Source organism: Aphelocoma coerulescens, chromosome 2, assembly GCF_041296385.1.
Source record: "Aphelocoma coerulescens isolate FSJ_1873_10779 chromosome 2, UR_Acoe_1.0, whole genome shotgun sequence".
Lineage (NCBI taxonomy): Eukaryota > Metazoa > Chordata > Aves > Passeriformes > Corvidae > Aphelocoma > Aphelocoma coerulescens.
The window spans coordinates 95258842-95286295 of record NC_091015.1 but is presented as its reverse complement, the minus strand read 5'-3'; the positions used below and the strand labels follow the sequence as shown (position 1 = coordinate 95286295).

Genomic DNA, 27454 nt, shown 5'->3' with positions numbered 1-27454 from the left:
GGTGCTTCAGGGGGGCTGGCATCGGCATCAGCTCCGACTCTGGGCAAAGGAGGGGGAGGGTGGGACACGTACCCATGACCCCTTTACTTCATACCGAGAAAGCACAGCATGAATGACCATAAAAGACAGCTGCAGCTTTCTTCCAGTGGCCACACGGCGTTAAGGCTTTCCATGCTTGGGAACAGAGAAAAGTGTGTGGTGGTTGTCTTACAGCTCTCTCTTTTCCACCTGCACGGGCTAGAGAGGCACCCTCAGCAGAACAGCTTTGCCTCTCTTCTGGGACTTGGCACTGGCAATGATCGGGTGCAGTCTGTCCTGTATCACTGCCATGTTCCCAGCAGGAAAGGAAAAGTGGGGTCTGTTCTCCAGGTGTTGCAAAAGCGGCGATTGCTGTGGCGCATTCCTGATTAGGGCTCCCCGGTGAAAGCTGAGGCAGGGAGCAGAGGGCTGTGCTTCTCGTGACTAATGAATGAATGATGTCATCAGGTTGATTCCCGAGGCAGGAAATCCATCCAAAATAGTTTAGTTTCAATACAGAAAGTGCAGTTATATGCACAGAGTAAGCTGAAAGTAGAAAGGAATTCTTTAATCACCAACTTTTCGGTTTTGTCACTCCTTTCCAATCTATCGCTATACTACAAAAGTAGAAGAAAAAAAAAAAAATCAAGCGGGTGTTAGTCCCTCCCATTCCCCACTAAAACAAACAAAGTAACTACTTTCTGTCTTGTTGCATACTGGCTTTTCGGTGTGCTTGCCCATGCTGGGAGGGAACACGAGTGCTGCTCTCCCCACTCGCACGCTGCGGTGCGATGCCCGCGGGGCGTCCCGAGCATCCCTCCACTCGTGTCCCCCGTCCCACGGGCGCGCTGCCGAGTGGCGGAGCGGGCCGGGACCGCTGCGGGCGTGACGCGGGGCTCTGCTGCAACACGGGGCTAGTGACACAACAGAGACTTGCCCGCAGGACAGAAAACGGGGCACCCCCACGCACAACAAATTCCTGCGTGTGCGAGGATGCCTCTGGCGTGGCTAAGCGTTGGCAGGAGTGCAGCCCTTACATTGCACAGCACGCATGCCTTCCCCAGAGCAACCGGGATTCCCCCTCCTCTCCTCTCCAGAGCCCGCTTCCGAAAGAGCTGGCTCATCCCTGCTGTCAGATGAAGCCGTTTCCTGAACGCGCGGGTTTGAGTCACTTGGGCTGGATGAGGCTTTAACTCCTCCCTCACTGGGCTCGAATTTGTGCGTAGCCGGGGCAGCGGGGAGCGGGGGGGTGGGGGCGGCGCCGGCCATGCTCGCTCGCCCCCGGCCCGGTGGCACCGCCGGGGCCCGGAGCGGAGCCGCAGCCGGGCGCGGGTCGGGCCGGGCGGGGAGCGGCGGCGGAGAAGTTCAAGTGCCCAAGTTGCAGGCGATGACATCAGCGCGGGCAGGCCGGGCTGCGGGCGGGATCGGCACCGGCGCCGGGGCAGCAGCACACGCGTGCCGGGCGCCCCACACCCCGCCCCGCGGCCGCCCCAGGGGTCTCAAGCGCCCCAAGGTCGTCATAAAAAAACACATTTCCTTTGTAATTCTTTCTTTTTTGGGGGAGGGGGGGGGGTGGGGGAGGCGGGAATAATTTGGAAGTCTGATAGTGTGTGGGAAATGATTACATCAGTCGGAGGGAGGGCTAGGATTGGTCTGCACAGTGTGGTTTGATTCACTACCGCAAAGATTGCGTGTAACCCTTTGAGTGGAGCTCTGGCAGAGTTGTTTCCCTCCCCAGAAACAGTCCCCATAGCAGGGGCTACGTGACAGGTAGGGTACGGCCCCCCCTGACGCCGCCGGCACCCCGGGCGCCCAGCCGCAGGCTGCAGAGGGTCGGCGGAGGCAGAGAACTAACTCTCAAGAGGCAATCCCCATTTAAAATGCCATCTTGTTCTTCCGACTGCTGCCTTTTACGTGCCGTTGAGGTAAGATTTTCCATATCAAATTACCCTCGAGGTTTTTGTTAGGCTCTCCTTCTCTCACTAGGATGCGGAGCGTTTTAAACACAGTTGATTTAAATCTGGGACCTGCACGTTCGCCCGGAGAAATAATTTTGCGGCAAGTGTCTCTCGCTTGAGCAGAACAATGCAAAGAGGAAAGCATCTGTATAATTCAGGAGGTGGGGAGAAGGTTCCTGACTTGCTCTCTCATCCCCATTGATATTTAGGATGTGCAGCATATGCACATTTGGTTTCAAACTACTTTCAAGCTAGGATCAAAAGAGAAGTCAGGGCAGGGAGAGAAATGTGTGGACTGTGCTAGGTAATTGATTTGCCGGCAAACTGCAAGTGGGACTTCCCCACATGAAACAATCAAAAGTTAGTGGGGAACAAGAGAGCCATTTTTAATCTTTGGGGTCTTGGCCTGCTCCTCTGTGAATGTTCAGAGGCCTCCGATGGGATCACAATGAAAATTGTGTGTGTTTGACTGGATGTGATTTCTCTCACCCACTGTTGCCAAAGTACTCTCTCGACATTGTTTCACGTTTGCTTACCTTACACAGCTTTATACAGAACCTGCTCTCTCACTTTTCCTGTGTACGTGGTCATATTAACCCTGCTGAATCTTTGTTTAGTGCAGGGAGATGTTGGGGAGGGGGGAGGGGAAATAGGTCTAGGGGGCATCGAGAGAAAGTGTTATAAAGTGAATCATCCATTTCATTTGTCCTGGCTGCCAAGGTGCTTGGAACCCTCACACCAAGAGGATGATGCTTTTCTACAGTAGCTGTGTGGTTTGCCTATGTTCAGAGCTGTTGATCTGTAAGTGTACCCTTTATGTTGCAGGATGTAAAAGTCTTTAGTGAAGATGGAACAAGCAAAGTGGTCGAGATTCTAGCAGACATGACAGCCAGGGACCTCTGTCAGCTGCTCGTTTACAAAAGTCATTGTGTGGATGATAACAGCTGGACTCTAGTGGAGCATCACCCTCACCTAGGATTAGGTAGGGAATGGTCAAAGGGGTGGCATGGTTACCTGGGAACATAAAATATGTGTGATTCATATAAATGTGCTTCCAGACGGAACGTTTTCTTTTCCATTGCTTTTATTTGTACAATTAGCTGAAGTCACATACGTGCTTTCTGTGTATTACAATTTGATGTGTTAAGCGTTTAAGCCATTTAAAGTCCTTCCGTTATTTCCCATCCCCTGATTTTTTATTCTATAAAAAAGGAAGAATTGTCTAATCTTCACGCTAGCGCTCTGTTGCTACCTTGCTGTGTCTGAAGCTATTGCAAATAAACAGCTTAGGCAAATTAAGCTTGATCCTTAGAGTACGGTCCTATGAAACAGCTCAGCTCATCACCAGCTGGGAGACCTGGGTGAAGAGACTCAGCCTTACATACCTACAGTAATGCTTATGAAAGCTAGACATGCTGAGGTGGGGGAGGGGGTTGGCTAAACTTGACTTCAGGCAGGGAAAAAATGGTGGCACCACCCGCAAATCCATGGGCAATTTCTGGACCAGCGGTGGTATCTACTCTCCAGGCAGCAGCTCTTCCACCTGATTGAAATTAAGGTGTCATGGTTACAGTTTCAAGAAGGCAGCAAGAGGAAGAACCGTGGGGAATTAAATAACACCGTGAATTGGTTTAATTACAGTACCTGAAAGGATCTCATGTTATTGAGTCTTGCTTTTCCTGTTATTTTGTGGCACTGATTAGTTGCAGGGTTCTGCTGTGCAGCTTGCAACAGCGTATCGCTCAGATAATGCTATCTATAATTCTCCATAGCATACGATAACGCTTTAGAAAGTGTAGCATTTGGAGTATTAGTCGATATACTTCACGGGGAACGTTTTTTCTAGAAAAGAGAGGAAGACAAATCATAAGCTGCAATCGCCAGCACTGGAATTGTGAATACTATCTGTAGCTAACAGAGGGGGTTTTATGTCTAAAAATGTAATCAGAACCCTTACAAATAAAAAAAGGAAATTATTTGCTGGAAATGTGATGCCCTAAACCAATACTGTTAAACACTAACAAATTCATTGCTCTGCAGACTAACACTTGCAAAAACCCCAAACACATAGGATATACTGATTATTGAATGGTTTTATTATCTCTCCTAATGTAGAAATATATGAAAAATTAAGATGACACATTCACTGGTCTATGTCTGTGATATACTTTCAGTTCTGAGGACATAGGATGAGGTGAATAATTAAGGTATAAATTACAGAATCTTTATCTCCGTGGCTTAATATGCCACATGCGCTTCTGAAAACCTTTACAAATTTTCAGTTTTATCAATGCTCATTAAACTACTAGGCTCTTTTTTTCTATATTCTCTTTCCCATCATTGCTGATTACCAAGGTATTGTGTAAACAGAAGCCTTCTCCTTTGTAACCAACATCCTTCTCCTGCCAGATTCATTCAATGATGCCACAATTCAGTGTTTGTGACATCACAATAGCTTCCATGGTGACTAATTGTGCTGTCAAACTCTGGTGTGTGACATCTCTGAATGAATCGGGCAGGAGGCTGATTAGGAAATCAAAAGCTTCTGTTTACACACAAATAACTTGGTAATTAACAATGATGGGAAAAGAGCAAGATACTTATCGGGCTGCATTTATATACAGCCTGCCTTGGACCTCTGTTTCAAACTGAAGCACAAAGCGATCCCCCAGAGAAGTGGGGTTGTGTAGGTTGGGGCTTCAGCAGCCACCAAACTTCGTTCCACAAGGACTGCTCCAGGGCTGTCCCCTGTAGGCCACGCAGTAGATTTGTGTGAGAAGTAATGCAACCTTTGGGGGTGTAAAGACAACAAAGAAAAAATATTTAAAGAATCAAAAAAATGTAATTATACAGATTTCAGAAAAGGGAATAAATGAGTTAATTTAACAGGAGACAAAATCATCCAGTTTCTTGAATCTGGGGTCTAAAGTATACACTGTGACATATTCAATAAACTTTAAATATCAACTTTCATGCTTCCACCAGTTTTGGATGCAGTTTGAATTTTTTTTATTATTTGGCTGCTTATTTCTAGCTTCTCTGTAGCTTAAGTGCTTTCCTGTATTTTGGAGACTATCAGATCAATGTAGTAATCTGTCTGCAACCTAGGTGAAGTTATCATCAGGTGTCTGATGTCCCATATTTGTTCCTCTAGATATAAGATTGCTAGTATAAGTATGAAACAATGGTGAATAAATACTTAGTGTGAAAACAAATATGGTTTAAGACCACTCAGAATTCTGTGTTTCCAGAAGACATTATTTCTTATGCAATACATCCTTGCTGACTTAATGCTGTAGGTGGTAGTCTTGAAGCCCACCAAAAGAGAGGAGTTCCTTCATTTAGTTCGCTATCTTTTTTTTCCCTCCCCATATTCTGCCTAATAGTACTTTCCAAACGAGCTGGGTTCCAGAACCAGTTTGTTGTATTACTATTGGGCAGACTGAGGACAAGATCAAATTTTTGAAGCCAGCTGCATATTTATCATTGCACTGGTCTTTGAGGTCTCACTTTGTAAGGAACCCTCACCTCACTGTTCACTTCACACGCATAGCCAAGTTAATTCCAAATAACATGTGTGCTTGCACATAACTTTAAACAGCTATTTGACTGCACAAAGTATTTGTGTTCTCACTGTAGGCAGTGGTGGGACAATTTGCCATCAGACTTTCTTGATTTGACATTTGAAAGTGGTTGCTGCTGCACCATACCACTAATATCTAAAGCACGTTGTGGTCAATATTTAAGCAGTCTGTGAAATTTGAATCAGTCCCATTATTTCATTTGCTACTGTAAGTATACCTAACCTGTTCATAAAATGTGGTATTCTCCCTGTGTTCTATTCCATGCTTAACTATCATCCATTTAGGATGGGGACAGAGATCTCTGTATTGGACATTAGCACAAATAATAATGGTGAAGACATTCACATGATAGTATGTGTCTGGACACTGAAAGCATCCCTCCCTGCCTACAGGCTTCATTTTTCCAGCTCCAGAATTGACTGTACATCTTACTTAAATACAGTTGAAGCAGGAAAGAACATAGTAGGGCTCTGAAATATGGGAGGGTTAGAAGAAGGCATTGCTGGTTTTGTACACAGATTTTCTTGTTTACGTACATTGACTTCCCTTAATACGAGTGAATTAAAAGTGGAACAGATAAACACAGGGCTTGCTAAAATGCAAAGGCAGGGTGGGCTATTTCATACAGGGGTCCACCTGTCATTTGTAGTGATTCTCTAATTGGGAATTTTGGGCCATGCCCTGTGAGTTGTTCCTGATGGAATCCAGCTCCTTTTCCCACCTTGTATCACTGCTACAGTTCTGTAGAAGTTCTGATAATACAGATTAACTTGGGTGGGGTGGGGGGAAAGTTTGTTCCAGGAAGTCTGTAGAGGAGACTGAGTGGGGCCTATCAGATAAACTGAAAGGACACATTTCTGGTCACTTCAACAGCAATGCCACTTGAAGACAGACTGACCTATTGAACTGAACAGGCTGACATCTGTGCTTCTAGTGTTGTAGCAGGAAGCTCAAAGCAGGGCTGAGGCTGAGTTTCTCATGTGTCAAGTTCATCCCATTTGTACCAACCAAGTGCAAATTACCAAGGACTTCCCAAGTGTACAACTTCCATGAAGTAATAGCAAACTGACCAGGACTAGCTTCCTTTTTTTAACATGCATGTGCTGTGAAATGCTGCAGCTTTTCTCCAAGGTGGCTTTGACCATCAAAATGAAAATATAAACATTAAATCAGTGGGAGTATCACCACAGAATCTCAAAAGGGTCTTGATGTAGTAACAGAATACATCTAGGTCAGTTGTCTAAAGCATCTAAGAAACAGACACCGAGTATATTTACAGAAACTAAACACTGAAATACAAAACCAATTGACAAATGTTCATCTATACTTGATTTCCTCAGAACAAACAGTCTGTCCCTGACAAGCAATGTTCAGTGTGTTAGGAAAGCGAAGACCACAACTTTGGGTGGTGGCAGAAGCAGACAGTAACAGGACATGTGGTCTTTTGGGGTTCATACTGCGATGAAGTTTCATACCAATGTAATTAGATGCTTTTTGGAGGAAGCATAATTTAAAAAATAGGCCCTTCACCCTATGTGTCCTCATCACAATGTGGAGGAGATTTGACTTCACCAGTTGCTTAAAAACCATGATAGTAGCAACAGATCAGCAATACCTGAAACTTTATCTGCAAAGCCCCTAGATAATGTATAAATTTAGGTGATGAATGCTGAGGTGGTGCAAAATGTCTTTTATTAACAGCCACCGCAGCAGTATTGTTGTGGACATTAGTCAAAGAACTACCCCTTCCAAGTGGTGTTATGCCTGATGCACTAAGAAACAGCTCTTTATTTGAGAGCAGCCCACTATGGAAGTTTTTCAATGTTAACCCCTTTGAAAACACAATCTATAGCAAGGCTGGACACTGCAAATGCACAGTGAATGCTGAAGTTGTCAATGAGCTGGTGATGACTGACAACCTAAGTGCAGGTGAAAAAGGTGATAGGTGATGGGATCATTCCATCATAGGTTAAATTTTCAATAAAAGAACATCACATAATCTGCTGAGTTCAGTAATTCAAGTGATATTCCAGAGCTTGCTCTTTTTGATGTGCCATTGAATGCTTGCTTTCTCCTGAAAACACCCCAAGAGAACTTGGGTGGCACCCTGGCATTTCTTACCGTAGAAATACAAGGATTGCAGAAACACAAAGTGGGGAAGGGACTCCCCAAACTTCTTTGGTCAGCAAGTCACAGGCCTTTTGTTTAAAGTTATGTTTTTAATTTTGTATTATGTAAGTCATGAAAGCACTGACTAGTTAAAACTTTTGAAAAATACCTAAATATTTTCTCAGAAAGTTCTGAAGACTTGTCAAGATAATGAGTTCATTAAGTAGTGCACACTTAGCCAGTTGCCTGCTTTCGAGTTACTGCTTTCAGTGAATTGGGTTTGTTAAGCTATCTGTTCATGCTTTGATGTCCCATTCTTTTGACCAGAGAAGTGGTGGTTATGGGGAGTTACCTTGTAACCAAATCTAGAGCAGAAAATTGCCCTGTCATGTGTACAAAACATTTGTCTCTGTCAGTATTCCTGTAAAGTAGATCCTGTGACCTCTTTCATAATAAACCCCATTGTCTAGCATCTACAATAAAGGCCTGAAGTTCACCTTGAAATGAACTGGTTTTATAGAGTGCGATCAAATACAACACTGTATTTCAGTAATAGTTCAAGACCTAACAGTGGCCTTTCTTTAACTTTTTTCCCCCTTAAACCTGTCCACCTTTCCCGTTCTACAGTATACAACCAGTGCCAAAAGCAGAGGTTTGTCTGTATTATTGCAGCTACTGTACACAAAAAAAAAATCTATTCCTTCCTCTGTCTCAAAAGTCTGTGCTTATGAAGCCTTGATGTAAGAACTTCTTGAAGAACACTGCCATATTATGTTAAACTTTGTAATACATTACAAAGTAAGGTATTGCCTCATGGCAGTATGGTTTGAAAATTATAATGTGTTTTGCTAATTTCTTAAAAGGTAATGGAACGACACTGGGTTGTTTTACTTCTGTTCTTAGTTGGTCTCATTCCTTCTGTTGATTGGCTGTGTGTTAACATCATGTTCTTTTTCCACAGAGAGGTGCTTGGAAGATCATGAGCTCATAGTTCAAGTTGAGTCCACTATGGGAAGTGAAAGCAAATTTTTGTTCAGGAAGAATTACGCAAAATACGAATTTTTCAAAAATCCCATGGTGAGTCTCATTACTTAGTTGTTTACACCACAGAGGGGTGGATTGCAATAACATTGCTGGGCACTGTTATGTCTTAAACATCTATTATTAAAAAAAATAGGCAACCAACTAACAGAATTCTTTCCAAAGAAATTTTAACCAATGTTTAAATTCCTTGTACTCTCCTCCCAGCCTAAAAACCTCAAGTGTTTTCAAGTTACCAAATATACTGGTTTCAAAATGTCTGTAGTTATGTTGGAGAGTGACCAAGACAGGGAAATCTTCATAGGTTTAAGAAAAACAACCAGAAGTACAATTTACTCATTATCTTCAAAGTTACTTGATTCGAAACAAATTAATCACATAACATGCAGTATCCAAACCTTTTAATTTCTGGCAGTAATAATTAATAAAACACCAAAACCCATCTGGGTAACCCCTAAAGCACTTACCTCATACAAGGAATGTCCAGTTTATCGTTACATATATTGAACATTGCTTCACCTGTGGCTGTGCTTTACTAGTGTGCTCTGCCTTCTTTACTGACCATAGTAGCTTGCCCTTTCTATGTCCTCATGTATAGCCATGCTTGATAGGTATAGGCCATAGCTATACCTATTCCTGGATTTGTAAGATCTTAGAACATGTAATTTTAAACTGGTTACAGTGTAACTGCTTATCTGGGGATGATTTTTCACATTTTATCTAAACAATTATGTTGGAGCAGACTGTTGGCGTGAAGCAATGTCAGCTGGTGTGACCCACTGAGATAGCTGAGGAAGGGTAATCCAGAGGTGGTTAGATAAGAACAGATTTTGGGTCAGTCAGGCATTTGTGGTGCGAGAAGAAAAAAAGATGCACGAGGTCACATTTGAACTCACTGCTGAAGTAACTGCAGGTGATAAATTCATTCCTTTCCTCATAGATGCAAGTGCACAGTTGCTGCATCCTTGCACGTGTGCTCGCATGTACATTTGTCATCTGCTGGTGCTTGTTTCAGTCTGTGCCTTGACTTACTCTGTGAAACATTTCTGTACATGGAGTGTTCCTAGTTTTTCACTTCTGTTGATCTCACCATCTGATAACCTATGAACATCTGAGCGTTGTACAGAAGTTTGGGTATCAGAGGAGCTAGCACATTGGTTTCATGTGGTATATTTTAATTAATAACAGAGCATGGGAGTAAAACCCAGAATGCTTGGCATTCGGTCCCAGGCTCCTGCAATCACAGAATAAATCATTCTTGTGGTGTAAGAATGTGAAGGCTCCCTATCCGTTGCATTAGCTGTTGCCATATGGCACTGTTTCTACTCAAGAGAGGCTGGTAAATGTTAGTTTTCATAACTCATTGTGCAACTTACCTGGCAGAAGGGTGATTCCTCTTCAGCCCTTCTCTTTATGCCCTAAAGACTGAAATTTATATTGCTTGAAGAGTGACAAATGTTCTAAACTGGAAATGTTTTTGTTGTGATTCATCTTGTTATAATCAGTCATTGTTTTATTTCAGGCATTTCTGTATGTCTCCATGCTTCAAATAATGTTTAAAAACCTCAAGAATGATTTCATGTCATTGCTGTATATAGTAAATTCAGTGTACCAAATTATACAGGAATTTTGAAACAGCAGATGAAAGGGGAACTGGAGGAATAAATCTGAAGTCAAGTCATTGATGCAATAAGCAAGGAGTTGCTGCATACTCAACTTGTAGGACTATTCATCCTTTCCTTCCCAAGAAAGTAGAGGCTGTTAGAAATCCCCAAAAGCCCTCAGTAGAAGAGGAAGTGATGGGAAAATGCACTTACGAAATGCTGCATATCAGATATTTTAAAAACCCACAATCTGTCTGCATGGGCATCTGGTGAGCAGAAGGAAGGGAAGAACTGCACTTGAAAAGCCCTAGTATTACTTTCTGTGTCAGGGGATTTCCAATTTGATTTAATAGTGATAGTTCCAAAAAATTAATGACTGGAAGAAAATGTCACTAGTTCTCTGTAAGAGTGTTCAAATATAATGTGACTTCCAATTGTCTTCTTTTTGTGTCTAGAATTTCTTTCCAGAACAAATGGTTGCCTGGTGCCAGCAAACGAATGGCAGTATCCCACAGTCACAACTTTTGCAGGTACTGTAAATTATCTGTATGGACAAAGAAAGTTTTGGAACTGGAGGGGAGGGGTTGAGAGGAAGGAAGGAAAGGGAATTCGAAGGTCTGGAAAATAGTCGGTCAGAGAAAGACCAGTGTAGTGAGTTAGCATATGGGGCTAATGTTGAAAATATCTAACAAAGATCTTGCCCAGTGGCATTGAGGTGTAAATTGTAAACACGAAGTATTCATAGCTATGGTCATACATATTTGTTCCATTAATACTCAACTTACTCTGTGGGTATCTGGTTTAGCCACCTAATGTTACTCCCAAACAGTCTTGGCAGATATATTTCTAGAAAAACAAATATACCTTTTATAAAAGGCAGAACAGAAGTACTCTTCTCCACATCGCAGCACAGGAGAAAGTGTAAAAATGCAAGTGGATATTAGAAGATGAGTTTGAGGTGATGAGAGGTTTTGCTTTTGCTTTTTGTGTCCCATGTTTGTGCCTGGCAAGAATTAACAATAAGGACCAACTTCCCCAGGGTTCAGCCAACTAGAAGCTCTTTTGTATAGAAAAATAATGCCCTAAGAAGTAAGTGCAAGTAGAAATTTGTACACAGTATTTGCAAAGTAATCCCATTTAAAGCTCTCCCAGTTAAATTGCAGGGGTGTGTTCCTTATTCATATGTGGTGGTAGAGTTGTGCAATCTACGTGGTGGTGGCATGTGTGCTGCATTTATGCTGAAGTTCTGGTGTCACTGTACAGTTTCTTGCTTGCTCATAAAGGAACCGTGGTGGTGGCACAGTTGGTTGGCCTTCAAGGATGATGCTGAAGGGTGGGCTACCTCTCTGATCAGTAACTGTTTCACTTAAATCTCTCAATTTTAGCACTCTAATCTAAGCCCCATAGTGTAAATAATTTTCACTTGTTTTCTTAAACTGTGGACATTCAACTCTGGAGCCACATTAAAACACAGTTTATTAAAAGAGTACTGTACTAAGAACATAAGACCATGATGCCTGGAAGACAGTGCCATGAATAACAGGCAAATTATAAAGCAGAAGCACAAATAGATGAAGAATATATATGTACAAATAGCTGATTTTGGCTTGATTTCTGTCATTTTGCATGTTTGCAAATATGCACTGACTTTCTGTTTAAAGATGACAAGTTTCTACTAACTTTTAAACCAGTGCACTCATTTTGTCCCTTAACTATATCAAAGTCCACTGAATTCTAGTTCCACATTCACTGACAAAATTTAAAACATTAGCATCCACTTTCATCTGGGAAACAAGCAAACAAAAAAATCAAGCCAATTTCTGGAATTATAAATGAAAGTCATGTGCAATGAGGTTGTAAGCAGGAACCAAAACTGGCATGGACTGGCATTGCAAGAGACTGGTAGGGAGAGAGGTCTTCATACCTTGGACCCATTTTCCCAGTAGTTTAAGTGGAGAATTGAATTTGCTTGTTAATACAAGCAGCAGGACTCCCCAAAAAAGCAAGATGTTCTTGAAGATGGAAAAGTTTTGAGGGTAACTCAAGTGGTAGCAAAAGGAAAACCTTACAACCTTATGAGGTATGAGAGTTTGCTTCTGGGAGGGCTCAGAAAGGTACAGTCCTGGAGAAGCATAAGTCATGGGGGTTAAGACAAGAGGGTGGGGGAAAGAGGGTGAGTATATTCTCTCTAGTTCATTGTTTAACCATAAAAAACTATCTTCATTAAAGTATATCTTTTAAGTACTTCTTTCCTTTTAAAAAACACTCAACCATTTTTCAGAATTTCAGTGGCAGTTGTAATTTATTGAAGGTAAACCTCCTGCAGCCTACTAGTCATTAACCATGTTGCATGTGAGGCCACCTGAAACACTAAGCAATTCTGCTGGTTTTAATGACACACATAACAGGGAAGAATATTAAATACCATCTCATGATATCATATACTGCATTAAGAGCTAGTATTTTTAGTCATGACAATAGCATTAAAACCAGTGGGATCTGTTTTTCCTAGTCTCAACCTGGCTCAGACATGCAGAAAAGCTTGCCATCTTAGTTTACTTTTGTTTTAGCTGACTGGAGAAAAAGAATCTATTCTCCTTTTGGTCTTTCCCTTTCACAGCTGAGAAGTGAATTCATAGTACAAATAGAAAGAAAATTGATTGTTCTTTCCCATTGTGTTAGATGAGATGAGGAGGAGGACTGGAAAAAAAATAGGGTTTAATGCAAGTAAGAATTTTGACACAGGGCACTGGTTTTGTTTTTGTTTCCTGTGGGCATTGTCTGCCAAATAAGACCAAAACACAACTTTGAAGAATTGCAGGGACATCTGGAACAACCAGGTTCCTGCATTTTTCTTCATACTTGTTGAATTTATTAATTTGGCATTTAACTTTTACTGATCAAGCCCTCTGTCATTTAAAAATCCGGCCTGTTGTAATAAGGGAGCAATCCATCAGTTCTCCTACATAATTAATGCTTCCTTCCTGTGATATATCACCAATTATTCTGTATGTGGTCCTTCTACTTATGTCAAGAACGTAAATGCTTCTGAATCTTGAAGTCTGGTAAAACTGCTGGCACTTACTTGACTGCTCTACATTTCATTTTCAGTTAAATACTCTGTGGTCTTTTATACCTCTTGTCTTGGGAAAACTTGAAGTCCTGAAATAGGCTCTTCCCTTTCAAAAACTTTAGGATAAAGATGGAGATTTTGGCCAATGTTTCCAGTTAGACAATTTGCCAGAATTACTGTGACAAGGTATTATTTTAAGAATTAATAAGCTTACTTTCTCTCCCTTCAGGCCAAGTGCAAGACAAATGGGGATACAGAGAAGCGATAGCTTTTTTGAGATTTAAATCTTGATGCAGAGAATAGGAACGTGTCACTTGCAGGAGGACGCAATGGGAGGAGCAGGAATATCTATTTTGGTTGTAAATCAGATTAAACATCTAGGTCAGTTAAAGCCTAGTGTGAAACTGCACCTCAAGTCAGCATAGTGATTTGCCATTTTCTTCCCTGTTCTGCAAATACAGTGACAATTTTATAATTCATCCATAGGACACAATGTTCATCTACATTTTCCTCTCCAACAGAACTTTTTAAACTCCAGTAGCTGCCCTGAAATTCAAGGTTTCTTGCATGTGAAAGAGCTGGGTAGAAAATCATGGAAGAAACTGTTTATGTGTTTGAGGAGATCAGGACTTTATTGTTCTACAAAAGGAACTTCAAAGGTAAGATTAAAAAAGAAGTGTCATAATAGTAGCATGTGAAAGCATTTTCTGTTTTTACAGTGGGTATTTTTTGCCGTTTTTAAAAAATTTCCACACAGTGTTCCCTTTTTTTATTCCATAGAAAAAGATAAGTAAGGCATGATCAAATGACAGTCAAGCCCTGGGCTCTCAATGCATGAACACAGCCATACAGTTTCAATATAAAATAAAAACAAACCATCTAGGCAACATCATTGGGGCCACTGGAGTTGTGCTAACCTTCAGATTTCTCTGAAGCAATGTAATAGGCCAGGCCATTTTTAATGTGATGTGTTTGCACAAGTATTTTGTGAGCTTCTTGTACCTAGCACCTTCAGCTGGTAGGCTGATATTTAGGGGGTGTGTGCCACGTCCACTCGAGGGCTGCCTGGGAGAGGAGCAGCGCTCGTGCACTGCCCTCTGTTGGAAGCTGGGCTTGAGAGACTGCAGAGCTTGCACAACATCTTCCAAAATCTTTCACTTACCTGTGCTAAATCACGTTATTTCCCCAGGAGCCAAGACATTTGCAATTGTTGGCTGACCTAGAAGACAGCAATATCTTCTCATTGATAGCAGGCAAGAAGTTGTACAATGCCCCTGCAGAGTATGGATTTTGTATAAAGGTAAACCTTCTCACTGAGTTCTTCCAAAGTTCCAGACGGTGTTGGTAGCTCAGAGTCACCCCAACCCCCAGCTAAATGGGATTTGTATGTAAAACGCTGCAAGCCTTTTCTGTCATGAGGACTTGATCTTTAACATCTTTCATTTGGCAGGCATGTCCTGTGAATCTTGTCATCATTTTATGTGACACTTTTAACACTTTATCTGGTGCTCCTTTGGTTTGGGAAATTTTTGTTCAAGAGCAGCTCAGTGCTGAAGCATGGTGTGCTTGTGAGGTGGCCTTGGTTCACCTCAGAGATGAAAGCTTTTCCAAGTTCTCTAATTGAATAGAAAAGTTTCTGTGGACAGCAAGCACCAAAACTATATCACAGCAAGCTCTGATGGGGTGCAATTTTACCATTATTGTGGGCCAGAGGTTTGCCTTTATTTAAAGAGGAAGACTGTCTTGGAAAAATGAATATAAGAATAACCAGTTGCCTTTGAAGATTTTTAAAACTGTTGTGCTGAAAGATTCATTTGGAAAGTATTTCAAAGCTTTGAAAAGTGTAATTTTCTGAGAAGAAAATAAAGCTGGGCGCTGGTTTTATGACAGTAGTGAAGCAGTTTTCTTCCTAGCAGCCATTCCAGAGCTAGAAAACAAGGGTTTGCATCAAAGAGACTGGCTGCAGGACAGAACCTGAACTGATGGAAGCAAACTTTCGGTTACCTTCTGTTATGGAAACTTTCATTCCTCTTCTCAAAATGGGAGTTTATAAAACTTCTCACAGATTTGAAAAAAAAAACAAAAAACCAACATAACCCAAACCACCAAAAAACCCCCTTCAACTACCACAAGCAGCAAAACTAAGTGCCCACGTCTGGTTTTGAGTTCTCAGCATGGCTTGAGTACCTTGTTCCTATAAACTGCTAGAACTGCACATTATTTCAAATCATAGAATCATAGAATATCCTGAGTTGGAGGGGACCTACAAGGATCAATGGGCCCAGCTTCTGAAAGTCAGGAGGCACCAACATTTTATCTTGTTGGACCCAGCTGAGAAAGTGGTTTCTTTCAAAGCATGCTCAGCCACTCCTGAGCTTTAAATTCAGTGTGGTGGGAGCTTTTTCTGGCTAATTGTTTAGACTTATACTGCACCTTCCTTTTACCCTGCAGTAAGCTTACAGTGTTGTTGGTTTTCTAATGAATATATCTGACTTCCCTCTACTACTTTAAAGCCAAACAGAGTGAGAAATGAAACTAAGGAACTGCGGTTGTTGTGTGCTGAGGATGAGCAAAGCAGGACATGCTGGATGACTGCGTTTCGACTCCTCAAGGTATTTAATCTCTTCTAGTTTTGCAAAGCTACACCTATAGTTAAGTGGCATTTGTTATTTTGTTAATGAGAAATTACCTGTATGTTCTTAATTATCATCTGCTCCAAAACAGTATGGATAAGAGAAAAATGCCAAGCAGACCTGTCCCACCTAAGAATTTAAGCACAGGACAGAGATCTATTCCTTCCACTTATGAATGAAGTATAATTTTAGTTTTGGATCCAAATTTGAGATACGTGAATGAATTTAAAAACCTGCTTAACAAGGTATTTTCAAGTTATCATAAAGCTAATGTTTTCATAATGGTAAGTGGTTCTCTTAGCCAGAACAGAATGCCTTTTGCAATTATTGTGGGTTTTTTCATTTTTTCTGAAAGTTCTATTAGAAGTAACAAAGATAAGTAACCCTATGTCTGGGTAAAAGTTACTCATATCTGAGAGCAAACAATGAAATTTCTTGATAATGTGATACGAGGCTTCACTGCTTTTTGAAACAAAATCAGGATGGAGAGAACTGAGGAGAAAGCTGACTATGTTGTGTCCTTTGAACCAGACAACGTCCTGATCTTCATAGGAAAATGTACATAAATTCTAGTTTGGTTCTAAGTCTTTTTCTGAATGTTCTGCTTTGAAAACTGCTGTGTTCTTCTGTACCTTACTATGTCCTACATACAGAAAAAACCCAAATTTGTTTTTAAGACACACCAAAAGATGATTAAAGGTGTACAGTCAGTGAAAATTAAGGCTGGGCCCCAAGGCTGTGTCCATAACCCTCCTTTTTATTCACCATCTCATTTAGTTTTCCATAGTCCTCTATTACCCTGTATAAACCATTTAAGTTAGAACATTCAGTAATCAATGTTGCTATACTTCAGCACTGTGCCTCTAGGGAAGGCACTGAGTAGGTGTTTTTCCTACCATCCTAGCTACTAGTGTTGCTAAAATTTATCATGTTCAACCAAGAGCATGACTGGAATTCAATCACCTTATTTTTTTAAGGATGAGAAAAGTACCAAGTGATATTTCCTGGTGAAATTTATTAAAAGAGCTAGTGAAATAGAAAGGTTCTTATTTTTTATCTTTATGGAAACCGGGTTTGGATGTCTTGCACAGATAATTTTTAAGTTCTAGGAGGTAAAAAGAAGGGAATTAATGTGTTTGTTCTGACTTCAACTGAAAGCTTGTATTCTACAAGGCAAACATGGTGGTAGCTGAGAGTGGCAGAAATTACCTGTGTATATCACTCAAGCTTGTATTTTTTTAAATAGAACTTGTGCATATTTACTCTTTGATTGCCACCTGCCAGTCACTATTACTCAATGCAAATGGCTTTGGGACAGCTTCAGACCAGGAAAATAATAAACTGGTGGCACCTTGCTCCAGTATAAGTGGTATTATGAAATCACTACAGTTTTTTTCCCTAGGGCATATATTTGAATAATGATGTCCTTGTGTTTCTGTTGGCAGTATGGAATGCTATTGTACCAGAATTATAGAATTCCTCAGCAGCGAAAAGCCATGCTTCCACACTTTTCCACTCCAGTAGTAAGTAATGAACTTTACCTCACTGATGTATAATGTTGGAAAAGATATATTTGCTTTTGCATTTTAAAAGTGGAAAATTTTACACTAAGAAATGTAAATTCAGCATTGTGTAGCAAATCAATGTAAAGTTCATGTTTTGCATGAGTACAGTTCCCGTGGTTGGCTCTCCATTATCTTAGGCTTACATGATCCACATGATTGAAAAATCTTGGCTACGTCATGCTCTTTGAGATGTACGGTACAGAGACATCTGGCTGTCTCTGCAGAAGCCAGCTTAGGTCTGGCAAAACTAACACGTAAATTTCCTAAAATATGTTGGGCCAAGAGCTGACTGTTACCTACCTAAAAGGGAAGATCCTATATTTGGATCCCAACTGGCCCTGAGAATTACTGGAATATTGTAATAGGGCAAGTGGGCAACTTGAGCAAACAGATTTTATTCTGAGCCTTTGAATCGTCTCCCTCCCCTACGGTTGAAAAAGAAAAACCATCTATTTTTGTGTCTCTGTATCTTTTGAAAGGGGAAAAAAAATAAGATGTATTTTCTGTGCTTTTGAAGGAGGACTTTGGACAGTCTTCTGAAACCAAAACAGTTTGAAATGAAACTCTCAAGCTGGTTTTTTCTTTCCCTGTTTTTTGAAACAAGTGAAAATTCCTTTTCAGAGAAGTGTATCTGAAAACTCACTAGTAGCAATGGATTTTTCGGGGCAAATAGGAAGAGTTATTGAAAATCCTGCTGAAGCACAGAGTGCTGCCTTGGAAGAAGGACATGCTTGGAGGGTAGCTATCTTCTCTTCTTTTCTATTTTTGCGATCAGTAAGTGTCTGTTGAGAGCCAAAACACAGAGTGTGCTATGATGTTAGTGCAGTGCTGGTCACAGTATAGCTTAGTTCCGACCTGAAGCAATCACACTGCAAGCATGCAGATCTGAAACTCAATATCCATCTTTAGCAAAACTGTCACATTCACAACAACCTTCTACCACTGCTTCTCTGTCCCCCTAGTGTCCAGAGGAAAGTTGAGGGGGAAAGCAGACCCACCAGAACTTTACTGCCAGTTTGCAAAACCAGTCTCTGAGGAGGAATATGTCAAATTAAATGCTTCCCCACATGGAAGAGGCTGGGGCTCTGACTAATGGCTTGCTCCCAGTAAGTTTAATTGCAGAATATACAAGAGGCAGGACCTCTTGCAATGAAAACTGATGTAACTTGTTTATAGTGTCTTGTGGACAGACAGCTGCAGTACAAGTTTTCCCACATGCTCGTCTTTTAGGGAAAAGGAGTCATTACTGAAGCATTAGCTGGTGCTTTATGTACGGGAGGGAAATACTGCTTGATTTACTGAGTGCCTGGTGTTTTGCCTGAGCAGAAACATATCAGACTTTTCTTTTTTTCTGTCTTTTTTTTTCCTTTTTTTTTTTCTTTTAAGATACTGAGCTTTCATCATTAACATCTGGCTTGTGTTTTAAGCCAACTGAAATGAGCTGCTGCTTGTAGATTAGCCCCCTTCAAAGTTGCATTTCTTTTTCTCATCCTTGCATTAAATCTGCCCAGCCCCCAGTTTCCTGTAAATTAAATCTGTATTGCATGTGCACTAATTCTCTTCTCCTGAGGCGTTAGTGTGGATTTAACGGTAATTCATTTTCTCTATAGAAACGTAGCACAAGAATGAACATCTTGGGTAGCCAAAGTCCACTCCATCCTTCCACACTGAGTACAGGTAAATTCTGATGGTTTGTAACCATAGTATCAGAGGCCTCTGTGGGTAAAGAAAAGGTACATTTCATACAGAGTGCAGCCATGTAGAAGGAATGCCTTGACGTCACGTATGATCTTAATCAGTAGCTTCTGTGTCATTTAACATGCTTACCCATATGAACACCGTAGAAGGAACTTGTTTTCCTTTGATGGCCCACTCAAGCTTCTCTTTAGGACTAGTCTTTTGAAACCCAGATTTTGTAAAAACAGACACTCCATAAATGTTTCCATTTAAAAGAATCCAGCAGTTAATTTGCTGTTTTGGACAAGGAAAGTCTATGAGTGATCTTGTAATCTTTAAAGAGTAGAAATGAGAGTTTTCAAAACAGAATCCATTCCATAATAACTGAAAAATGTAAAATATGCAAGTCCTGAACATTTCTTTGAAATTTTAAGTTTAATAAAACAACAGGAAATTTCATATTAATATCCTAGACTTCTTGGAAGAAACACAGCTATTCTCTTTTGCTATTCTGTTAACAGAACTTTAAAATACCATTTGAAAAACAAAACAATAAAGATAAAAAAGTATTTGGGGGTAACTTGACTCTTGAAAGCACCATCTAAAGTGCTTTTCTTTATTTGAGAGTTAGAGAGACTTATTTCTAACTTGTTCATTCACACGTTGTGTTCTAAGAATTGTCAGTCCCAACATTTTCAAGAAGCTATGAGAAGGCAATATTATAAGAGACTTCTCTTGTTTACCTAATTGTATATCTGCAAATCAGAAAATACATGGAGATAATGCCTCTCTACTTGGTATATTAAGTAGATGCATTTTTTTTTATATTTATTCTTTTATTATGTAGGTTGATGGAAGATACTTTATATTCTGTAAGAGAACTATACCCACTTTTAAAATGTTTAAATAATTAGTATGTGGAATAAATGGTTGCATGTAACTGTTTTTAACCGTCCTCTCCCTCTTTTTCCTCTCTTCTCCAGTTATTCATAGGACACAGCACTGGTTTCATGGCAGAATCTCTAGAGAAGAATCTCACAGGATTATTAAGCAACAAGGGCTTGTAGATGGGTAGGTATTCTTGTTGCTCAGTATTTATGATCTGAGAGTCTGATCTTTACAGATGAGATCACAGCTTCTGCTGTAATGGTTTACAGGTTTCTGAGCACTTCTGAGTAACCTGATTGCTGAGTGGCCCCGTTATAACCTATGCCTGGTTTCCAAAAAGTCAGAGTGTGTGTTTGTAGGAGTGGGTCCTAACTTTTAATTTGAAAAGTAAAATCTTAGGAATACACTTAAATGTCCTTCTTTTTTTCCAACAGAAGCAATCAAGTTTTTCGTCAATGTTAGAACTTGAAAATAGTTAATTCTTGTAATCTGCATTGAGGGCATATTTTTCAGGCAAAGCTGTACCTAACCATTTGCCTACAAATTTATAATCAGCCATCCATGCTCTTTTGCATGAATCAGAGCAGCTAATGGTGCTTGCTCACCATTTATTTCTGTTCGAGGGCAAAGAAATTGAAGTACCTGTTCCAGCACTCTCTAAAATGTCTGTAGTTGAGATTTAAGTATCTCCTGAGCATCTGTTTTCCTTATTTATATGCAGTTATAGTTACTGAAGGGAAGTTGCTTGAACTGCATTCAGCATTATTCATTTGCAGGATGGGAAAGGCATGGTTGCCTTTGGTTCACTATCCTCACTGTTCTCAGGGTTAAGGTGCAAACATCCATGTTGGCTTCACAGGAGACAGTGAAATTCAAACCTTTCTTCATCGTTTTCTGATTCGAAGCAACACTAATCTTTCTGAAGACTAAAATACATTAGGGAAGTAAAAATTTCATGTATATATTCATCAAGCAGTGTTTGCTTATTTTTGGGGCGGTCTTGTCTAGGCTAAGGCAGTTGGGTTTAGCTTAGCAGGTCCAACAGAGAAGAAAAGCTAAGAAAGCAAAGGAGCACTGCTGACTTTTTGGGTTTCTGGTTTTCTCATACCACATAGCGTTATAATCTTGGGCTCATTTTGGCTCGCTGCCTTAGGAATCCAGTGGTCCATCCTTCTTGAGGTCTTCATAAATGTGTTCATGTGTTTGAGGCTGTATTAAATTTGTGCCTGATCAGCTTACTTACTGTGGAAGGTGAAAATTGGTTAGTTTGGCCATAGTAAGGTCCATCAGCAGTGACAAAAGAACCATGTTACCTATGTGCTCTGAGATCTAAGGATCCTGATTTTCAGGGTGGAAAACTCCTGCCTATGTTTTCCTGCTCTGTGTGTTCTTGAACAAAAGGAGGCAGGAAGTTAAGTTTCCTGATGGTTCGTGGAAGAGGCTCAACAATGTATACAAGCAACTGATGCTGCTATCTTTGATATGTCTTGAAGCTCCTGTTGAGGGTGCATCTATCTTTGTAGTCACTGTTTGTGTGGTGGCTGGTTGCTTGCCAGAGGTTGAGTAAACAGTTGCAGCATCAGTTGTGCAAAACTTTGCTTTGTGCCACCAGCTTACTATACCATGCATTATCTGAAACAGCTAGATAAAAAATAATTGAGATATCTGCATGAACTGCAGTAACCACAGGGCAGGTAAGGTCTTTCTCCCTCACATGGATCCTAATTTATAAATGCTTTTGACCCTTTTCCACATATCTGGTCTTCCCAGGATTATAAAGGAATGTTCAAGTACCATGCATGGCTTCTGAGGGTGGCAAGACATGCCTGTCCCTGACTACTGAACTGACCCTGGTTATGATGGTGCATTTTTGTGGTACTGACATTTCTCAATCAGTTCTGACGAGCTGGAGTAAATTCTTTGGGTTCTTAAGACTACAAGCAGTTCTTGCAACTGCGCCTTGGGAAAGCGTGTTCCTGGCTTAGTGGTCAGCACTTAAGAGGCCTTCCCCAGTCCTGTGCTCAGCCATCTCACAAATCCACTGATTAGTGTTATAAGCCTTGTACCAAAAGTATATTCTTGTTTCCTGTGGCGTGGAGAGGATCTGCTTCCTTAGTTCATAAATGTTAAGGGGAGGAAACACGGGGTTTCTTATCTAGCTCTTTTCCTCCTCTTCCCAGTATGGATGTTAAATAAAGTCCATCTGGGGTAGGACTTCAGTTTTGTGGGTTAACTTAAAAGTGACAGCTACATAGTGTATGATGTTGGTAGCTGTACGCCTAAAGTACATTTTTTTCCGTAATGCTGAGGGAAAAATACCATGAGTGTTCTAGAGGAAACATCAGTGTGTGTTTTCCCCATCTTGATGATGTGGAAGCTACATAACTGGGAAATAATTTTTAAAAAGTATTGAGCTGTTACTGTGCAACTGCAGCCATTTAACCTACACATAATTTTGCTGACACTGGATTTTTGTGAACTGATGCAAGATATCATAGAGTGGGAACAGATTCCCATATATTACTTTGCCATCTACAGAACTTCAGGTTTTCTCTAGAATTAAATGATAACATTTTCTTCATGACAATATGGAAGCTGAGTTAGAGGGAACCTTAAAAAAAGCCTCATAGGTACATTCTTAGGGGAAGAATTACTGTCATGTATGTTGCACCTCTTGTTTCTTCATCTGTTAATGTCGCATAGGTGTGGTAAAATAACTGAAAGCAAATTGCCAGTTATGGAATCACCTCTTAAAGCAACTAGAGAAGAGTTTGGCAGTGGCACAAAATTACTTAGTAGTTCTGATTATTTAAGAACAAATAGGTGGGGGTATTCAATTTGTTCTTAAAAATGTTCTCTCCTAGATTATTTCTTCTCCGGGACAGCCAAAGCAATCCAAAGGCATTTGTACTTACGTTATGCCATCATCAAAAAATAAAGCATTTTCAAATCTTGCCGGTAAGTAGATTATTTTTGATACTGATAACACAACCTGAAATTTTAAACCATGAAGCTTTTGCCAACTTCTGAGGAGACCTCTTACTTATTACTGATGTAACTAACAAGGATGTTTCCATTAGCAAGTATGTAAGCAGATAATCTTTAGAATTGTCAAATGTCTGATTAAAATTATTAACATAGCTGGAAAACTTAGTGTAAGTCACTACATCACACAAGTCTGTGTAACGCACAGAACTTGTTCTCTGTGACTGACAGCAACAACAGCAGCTGTTGTCTCCCACGTCTTTAAACTTAAACAAACATAGAGTAACTTTGGGAAACTTTAAAAAGTTTTATTCTGGAGGTTATCCAATAATGTTGAGCTTCAAATAATGTTACACTGAGAATTTGGAAAACAATTTGATTTTTATCTTGATCAAAAGAAGCATGAAAAAATTTAAGATTATGTAGACCTTTTTATTATTGTTCCAAATCCTCTTCCCTTGCTTAGCCTACCAATTTTACAAACAGCTACCAAATCCTTTTGGGGTACTTTTGTTTTATCTAATGAATGCCAGTGCTGTCTGTACAACTTTCAATTACTCTGCCCACAAGCTTTCACTTTCGTAAGCAAAACTTTACAAGTTGTGTTAAGGTATGTTTTTTCTAGTGCTGTGCATGGTTTCACAAAGAACTGCAGGCACTGGGTTGTTTGGGCAACCAAGTGCCAACCAAGTGCCCATCATTTATTTATGTCACACACTGGTGGTACTCTCTTAAGTTTTTCCGTGCTTGTATCTCTTCATGAGCATCTCTTCTAACTTGATGTTTTGTTTTCCTAGTGTGAAGATGATGGACAGATATTTTTCAGTCTGGATGATGGGAACACCAAATTCAGTGATCTAATCCAGCTTGTTGAATTCTATCAACTAAACAAAGGAGTCTTGCCCTGCAAACTCAAACACCACTGCATCCGAGTGGCCTTATGACCTTAAATCTGACTCTCACTGAAGACTGGATTTGATAGAAGAGTAATTGTAAGAGAACGTTGACACTGGGGAATTGGCAGATTTGTAAGTTGGTTAAAAAAGATAAATATTATGCACCTTGGGACTCTGAAAGGGATGGATTCGACAGGTGCCAACAGACCAAGATTGCTGGTTTGTCTAACACCTAAGAGTGATTGCTGCTGAGTGTCCCAGCATCCCAAAAATGGGGGGAGGGTCTGTAAAACAATGAGTAAATTTAAAACAAAACTGGAAACTATCTTGGCTGGGCCACTTAACAGGAACAAGTGTGAAGAGAAATCTTTGAAAAGAACTCTTGCCCTGGAATAATCTTGACAATTAAGACTAGCGTGTTTACTTTTTGTATTGATCACTTTTTTTGCACTCCTACTTTGTTTCGGATATTGTATGCAGCCTATATTAGGAGCTGATGTGGCTTTTAAAATTCATGCAGGAGTTGGGTATTAATCTGCACCCTAAAATGTATGGAATGCTTCAGCCTAAAAGGATCTAGAAGAAAATCAAGAAGTGTGTGTGTGTGTGTGCGCGTGCGCGTGCGTGTCTCAGTACTTTCCTGAGAGACCTGAGGTTCAAAGACCTGCAGATGTCTTTGAAGAAGCAATGAGGATACAATTCTAAAAGAACATACCACCAATATACGTACTCTTAAAACTGTTGACTTGTAGCATTATGGCTGTAGTATGTTGATGGCATATTAGTGGCATCCAGTCATGCAGAGACTGTATTAGATTCTATGCACAAATTTTTATTATTGGAGTGGTGGTTTGTTTTTTACAGCCTTTTGACTGTTTTCCTGAGGAAACTTACTGTTACTAAATAGAGTAGGACTGAATGACTACACTTGTATTTGAAACCACCATTTTTTGTGAGAAGATTCTTCTGCAAGTAGTCTTAGTATGACAAAATAAAAAAAAAATTAAAAACCAGTGTTTTTAGCTTTATAGCTCCTTGAATTTTCAGACTGTTTCAAAGAGCTCTTTCGATATAGTAAAGCTACAGTGACACAAAGCTCTCCTGGGGATAGGGCATAAGAAGAACTGTACCCCTTCTGCTTTTTGTAGGGCCATGAAAGTTTACATGGTGAGAAGGAACATGCTGGGAATAGAAACAGATTTGATTGTGAAGTAGCTGCTGGCAATATCATCCATCGAGGTAACTGGTGATCCCTGTGTCATGTGTGCTACTGCACGCCAGTACCCGTGGCAGACAAGCATGTATCTTGCTCTGGTGCTGGTTTGTCATCAGAACTACTTTATTGTTAATGTTTAAATGAATTATTTCATGTTTACACAATAACTCTTTCTGATGATAAATCAGTATTAAAGTCAGACAAGTCCCACCTTGATCCTGCAATTGCAACCAACCATTCCTTCAGCAACTGTTTGAACTGAAATAACTTCCCAGTGCTTGGTGCCATTAGCCACAGTGAGAAGTATTCCACCCTGGGAACTTGCAGAGTGTAGTGCAGAATGGAGCATTTGTAAAATGGTAAATTATTTACACAGGCTAGTTAATCCTTAATATTTGCCACTGGGTTTGAAATCCTAGCCATCTGAAAGGGTAAAGAAGGAAAACCAATCCTACACTTTTAGGTCTTCATGTAGTGTTAAGAATAGCTTAAGACAAACCATAACCTGCCTGAGTCGTCCATATCAGCTTAAACTATGTCAATGGTATAGAAACACTGTATTTTAGTTTACAGAACACATTTAGTATTGTTTTTCCATTTAATGTCTAGATACTAAAAATGAAGAATTGATTTTGTTTTTAGTAGAAGCCTTTTTTGTTTTGTTTTGTTTTGTTTTGCTTTTTTTAATTGTACATAGTGAAATGAGTGTTCCTGCTTTCTAGACAATGTATTTTAAAACCTTGAAATTGAGCTAACTTAAGTCTGACTTCACTTTGCATGCTTCTATTTGGCCCCTATTAGGAGAAAAAAGATACTTGTATTGACTACATTACCAGTTTAATAAGACCATTTATGCTGTAGTTTTAAGTTTTTCTGTTTACATAGCTTAGTGACAACCATGCATTTTTCCCAGTAGGCGGATAGTATTTGCAGTGTTTCATATTTATAAAAAAAAAACCTTGCATCTTATTTAAATTGAGAATAAAAGTTTGACTATGAACCATGATTTTTGTATGTAGATGGTTGACTTAGTATTTTGTACTCTTCCCAGCTAAAGTGAGCTGTTTTGAGAAAGTGACCACCTTCAAAGTGGCAACAATCTTACTTAAGCAGATCACTGCTTTGTCTTCTTTCTGCTGGAAAACAGTCAATACCACCTTAGTTTTCCAACAGATTCAGCTGGCTGCCAGCTCAGAATACCAAGGACTGAAGGACATTTGACTCTTATTTTTGTATTTAAATGACATGAATGTAAAGGGGATGCTCAGGGTTGTTTTGGAGCCTGTTGAATTTTTATCTTTTTGCCTGTGATTTTATTTTCTAAATAAATACTTCATGTAGCAATCTTGAATATGTTGAGAAGGAAAATGCCAAACCATTTTGGTAATGAGGTTACTAGTTAAGTTATGTTACAATAGGTGTTAAAGTACAAAAAACTTTTTATTTGTTAATTAATCTTGAAGAAACACGTGCCTCAGTTTAGATGTTTTGTCTTATCTTTTCTGCACTAAATACCTGACAGTTTGACCAATCAATGCACCTTTCCAGTGGCAAGACTTGCTTATCGTAAATTATATTGTCACAATGCAAGATTTAGTGACTGTAAAATGGAATAAAGTTTAAAGTTTCAGGGAATGCAAAAGGTATTAACTTAAGAGACAAAACCTTTATTCAATATGCTTTGCTTCATACTGTAAATAGCTTTTTGGCTTGTGAACCTAATTGTAATCTTTCAGGTATTTTTGTACAAATAAGGGACTGATATTCTGTTTCTTGTAATTAGAAATAAACGTTAATACAATGCTATTCATTTTATATTGGAATGAATGTCGTCTTTTGGATATATCAGTATAGTGTGTATCTCTTGCCTTAATTCAGGTTAATTGGGTGGGTCATGTTAAACAGCTTTTAAGAAGCGTGAAGAGGAGAACACAATCCCCAAGATACCTTTATCCTGGCTGTTCTGTCTTAAGATTCGTATTAGGATAGACTGCATTTTATTTAGAAAAGAACTTGTTCACCCCTTTTATTTGAGGAAAATTACTGGGGATATTCTGCTATGAAATTTACAGTGTTCATTTGGGATGGCTACTAGAACCATATCAGACCAACATACCATTACCATCTTTAGGGTCATAAAGTTATAACTCATGGAAAATGCACACTCTGCATAAAACACTTCATTGGCCTGATAGCTGTTGGATCAG

At 40.0% G+C, this 27454-nt stretch overlaps 1 protein-coding gene across 5 annotated transcripts in view; it reads left to right on the top strand.

Moving 5' to 3' along the window:
* Positions 1-27092, top strand: part of GRB10 (growth factor receptor bound protein 10) — a 145647-nt gene extending 118555 nt beyond the window's left edge. For all 5 annotated transcript variants that reach the window (XM_069004119.1, XM_069004116.1, XM_069004117.1 and 2 more), the window contains 12 exons: positions 2802-2958; positions 8631-8746; positions 10770-10844; positions 13909-14046; positions 14577-14687; positions 15901-15999; positions 17466-17543; positions 18207-18323; positions 19196-19262; positions 20246-20333; positions 23015-23108; positions 23933-27092. In XM_069004119.1, the coding sequence (XP_068860220.1) occupies positions 2802-2958; positions 8631-8746; positions 10770-10844; positions 13909-14046; positions 14577-14687; positions 15901-15999; positions 17466-17543; positions 18207-18323; positions 19196-19262; positions 20246-20333; positions 23015-23108; positions 23933-24079 (1287 nt within the window). In that variant the 3' untranslated portion in view covers positions 24080-27092. The remainder of the gene's footprint in view (positions 1-2801; positions 2959-8630; positions 8747-10769; positions 10845-13908; positions 14047-14576; positions 14688-15900; positions 16000-17465; positions 17544-18206; positions 18324-19195; positions 19263-20245; positions 20334-23014; positions 23109-23932) is intronic.
* The last annotated feature ends 362 nt before the right edge of the window (positions 27093-27454 follow it).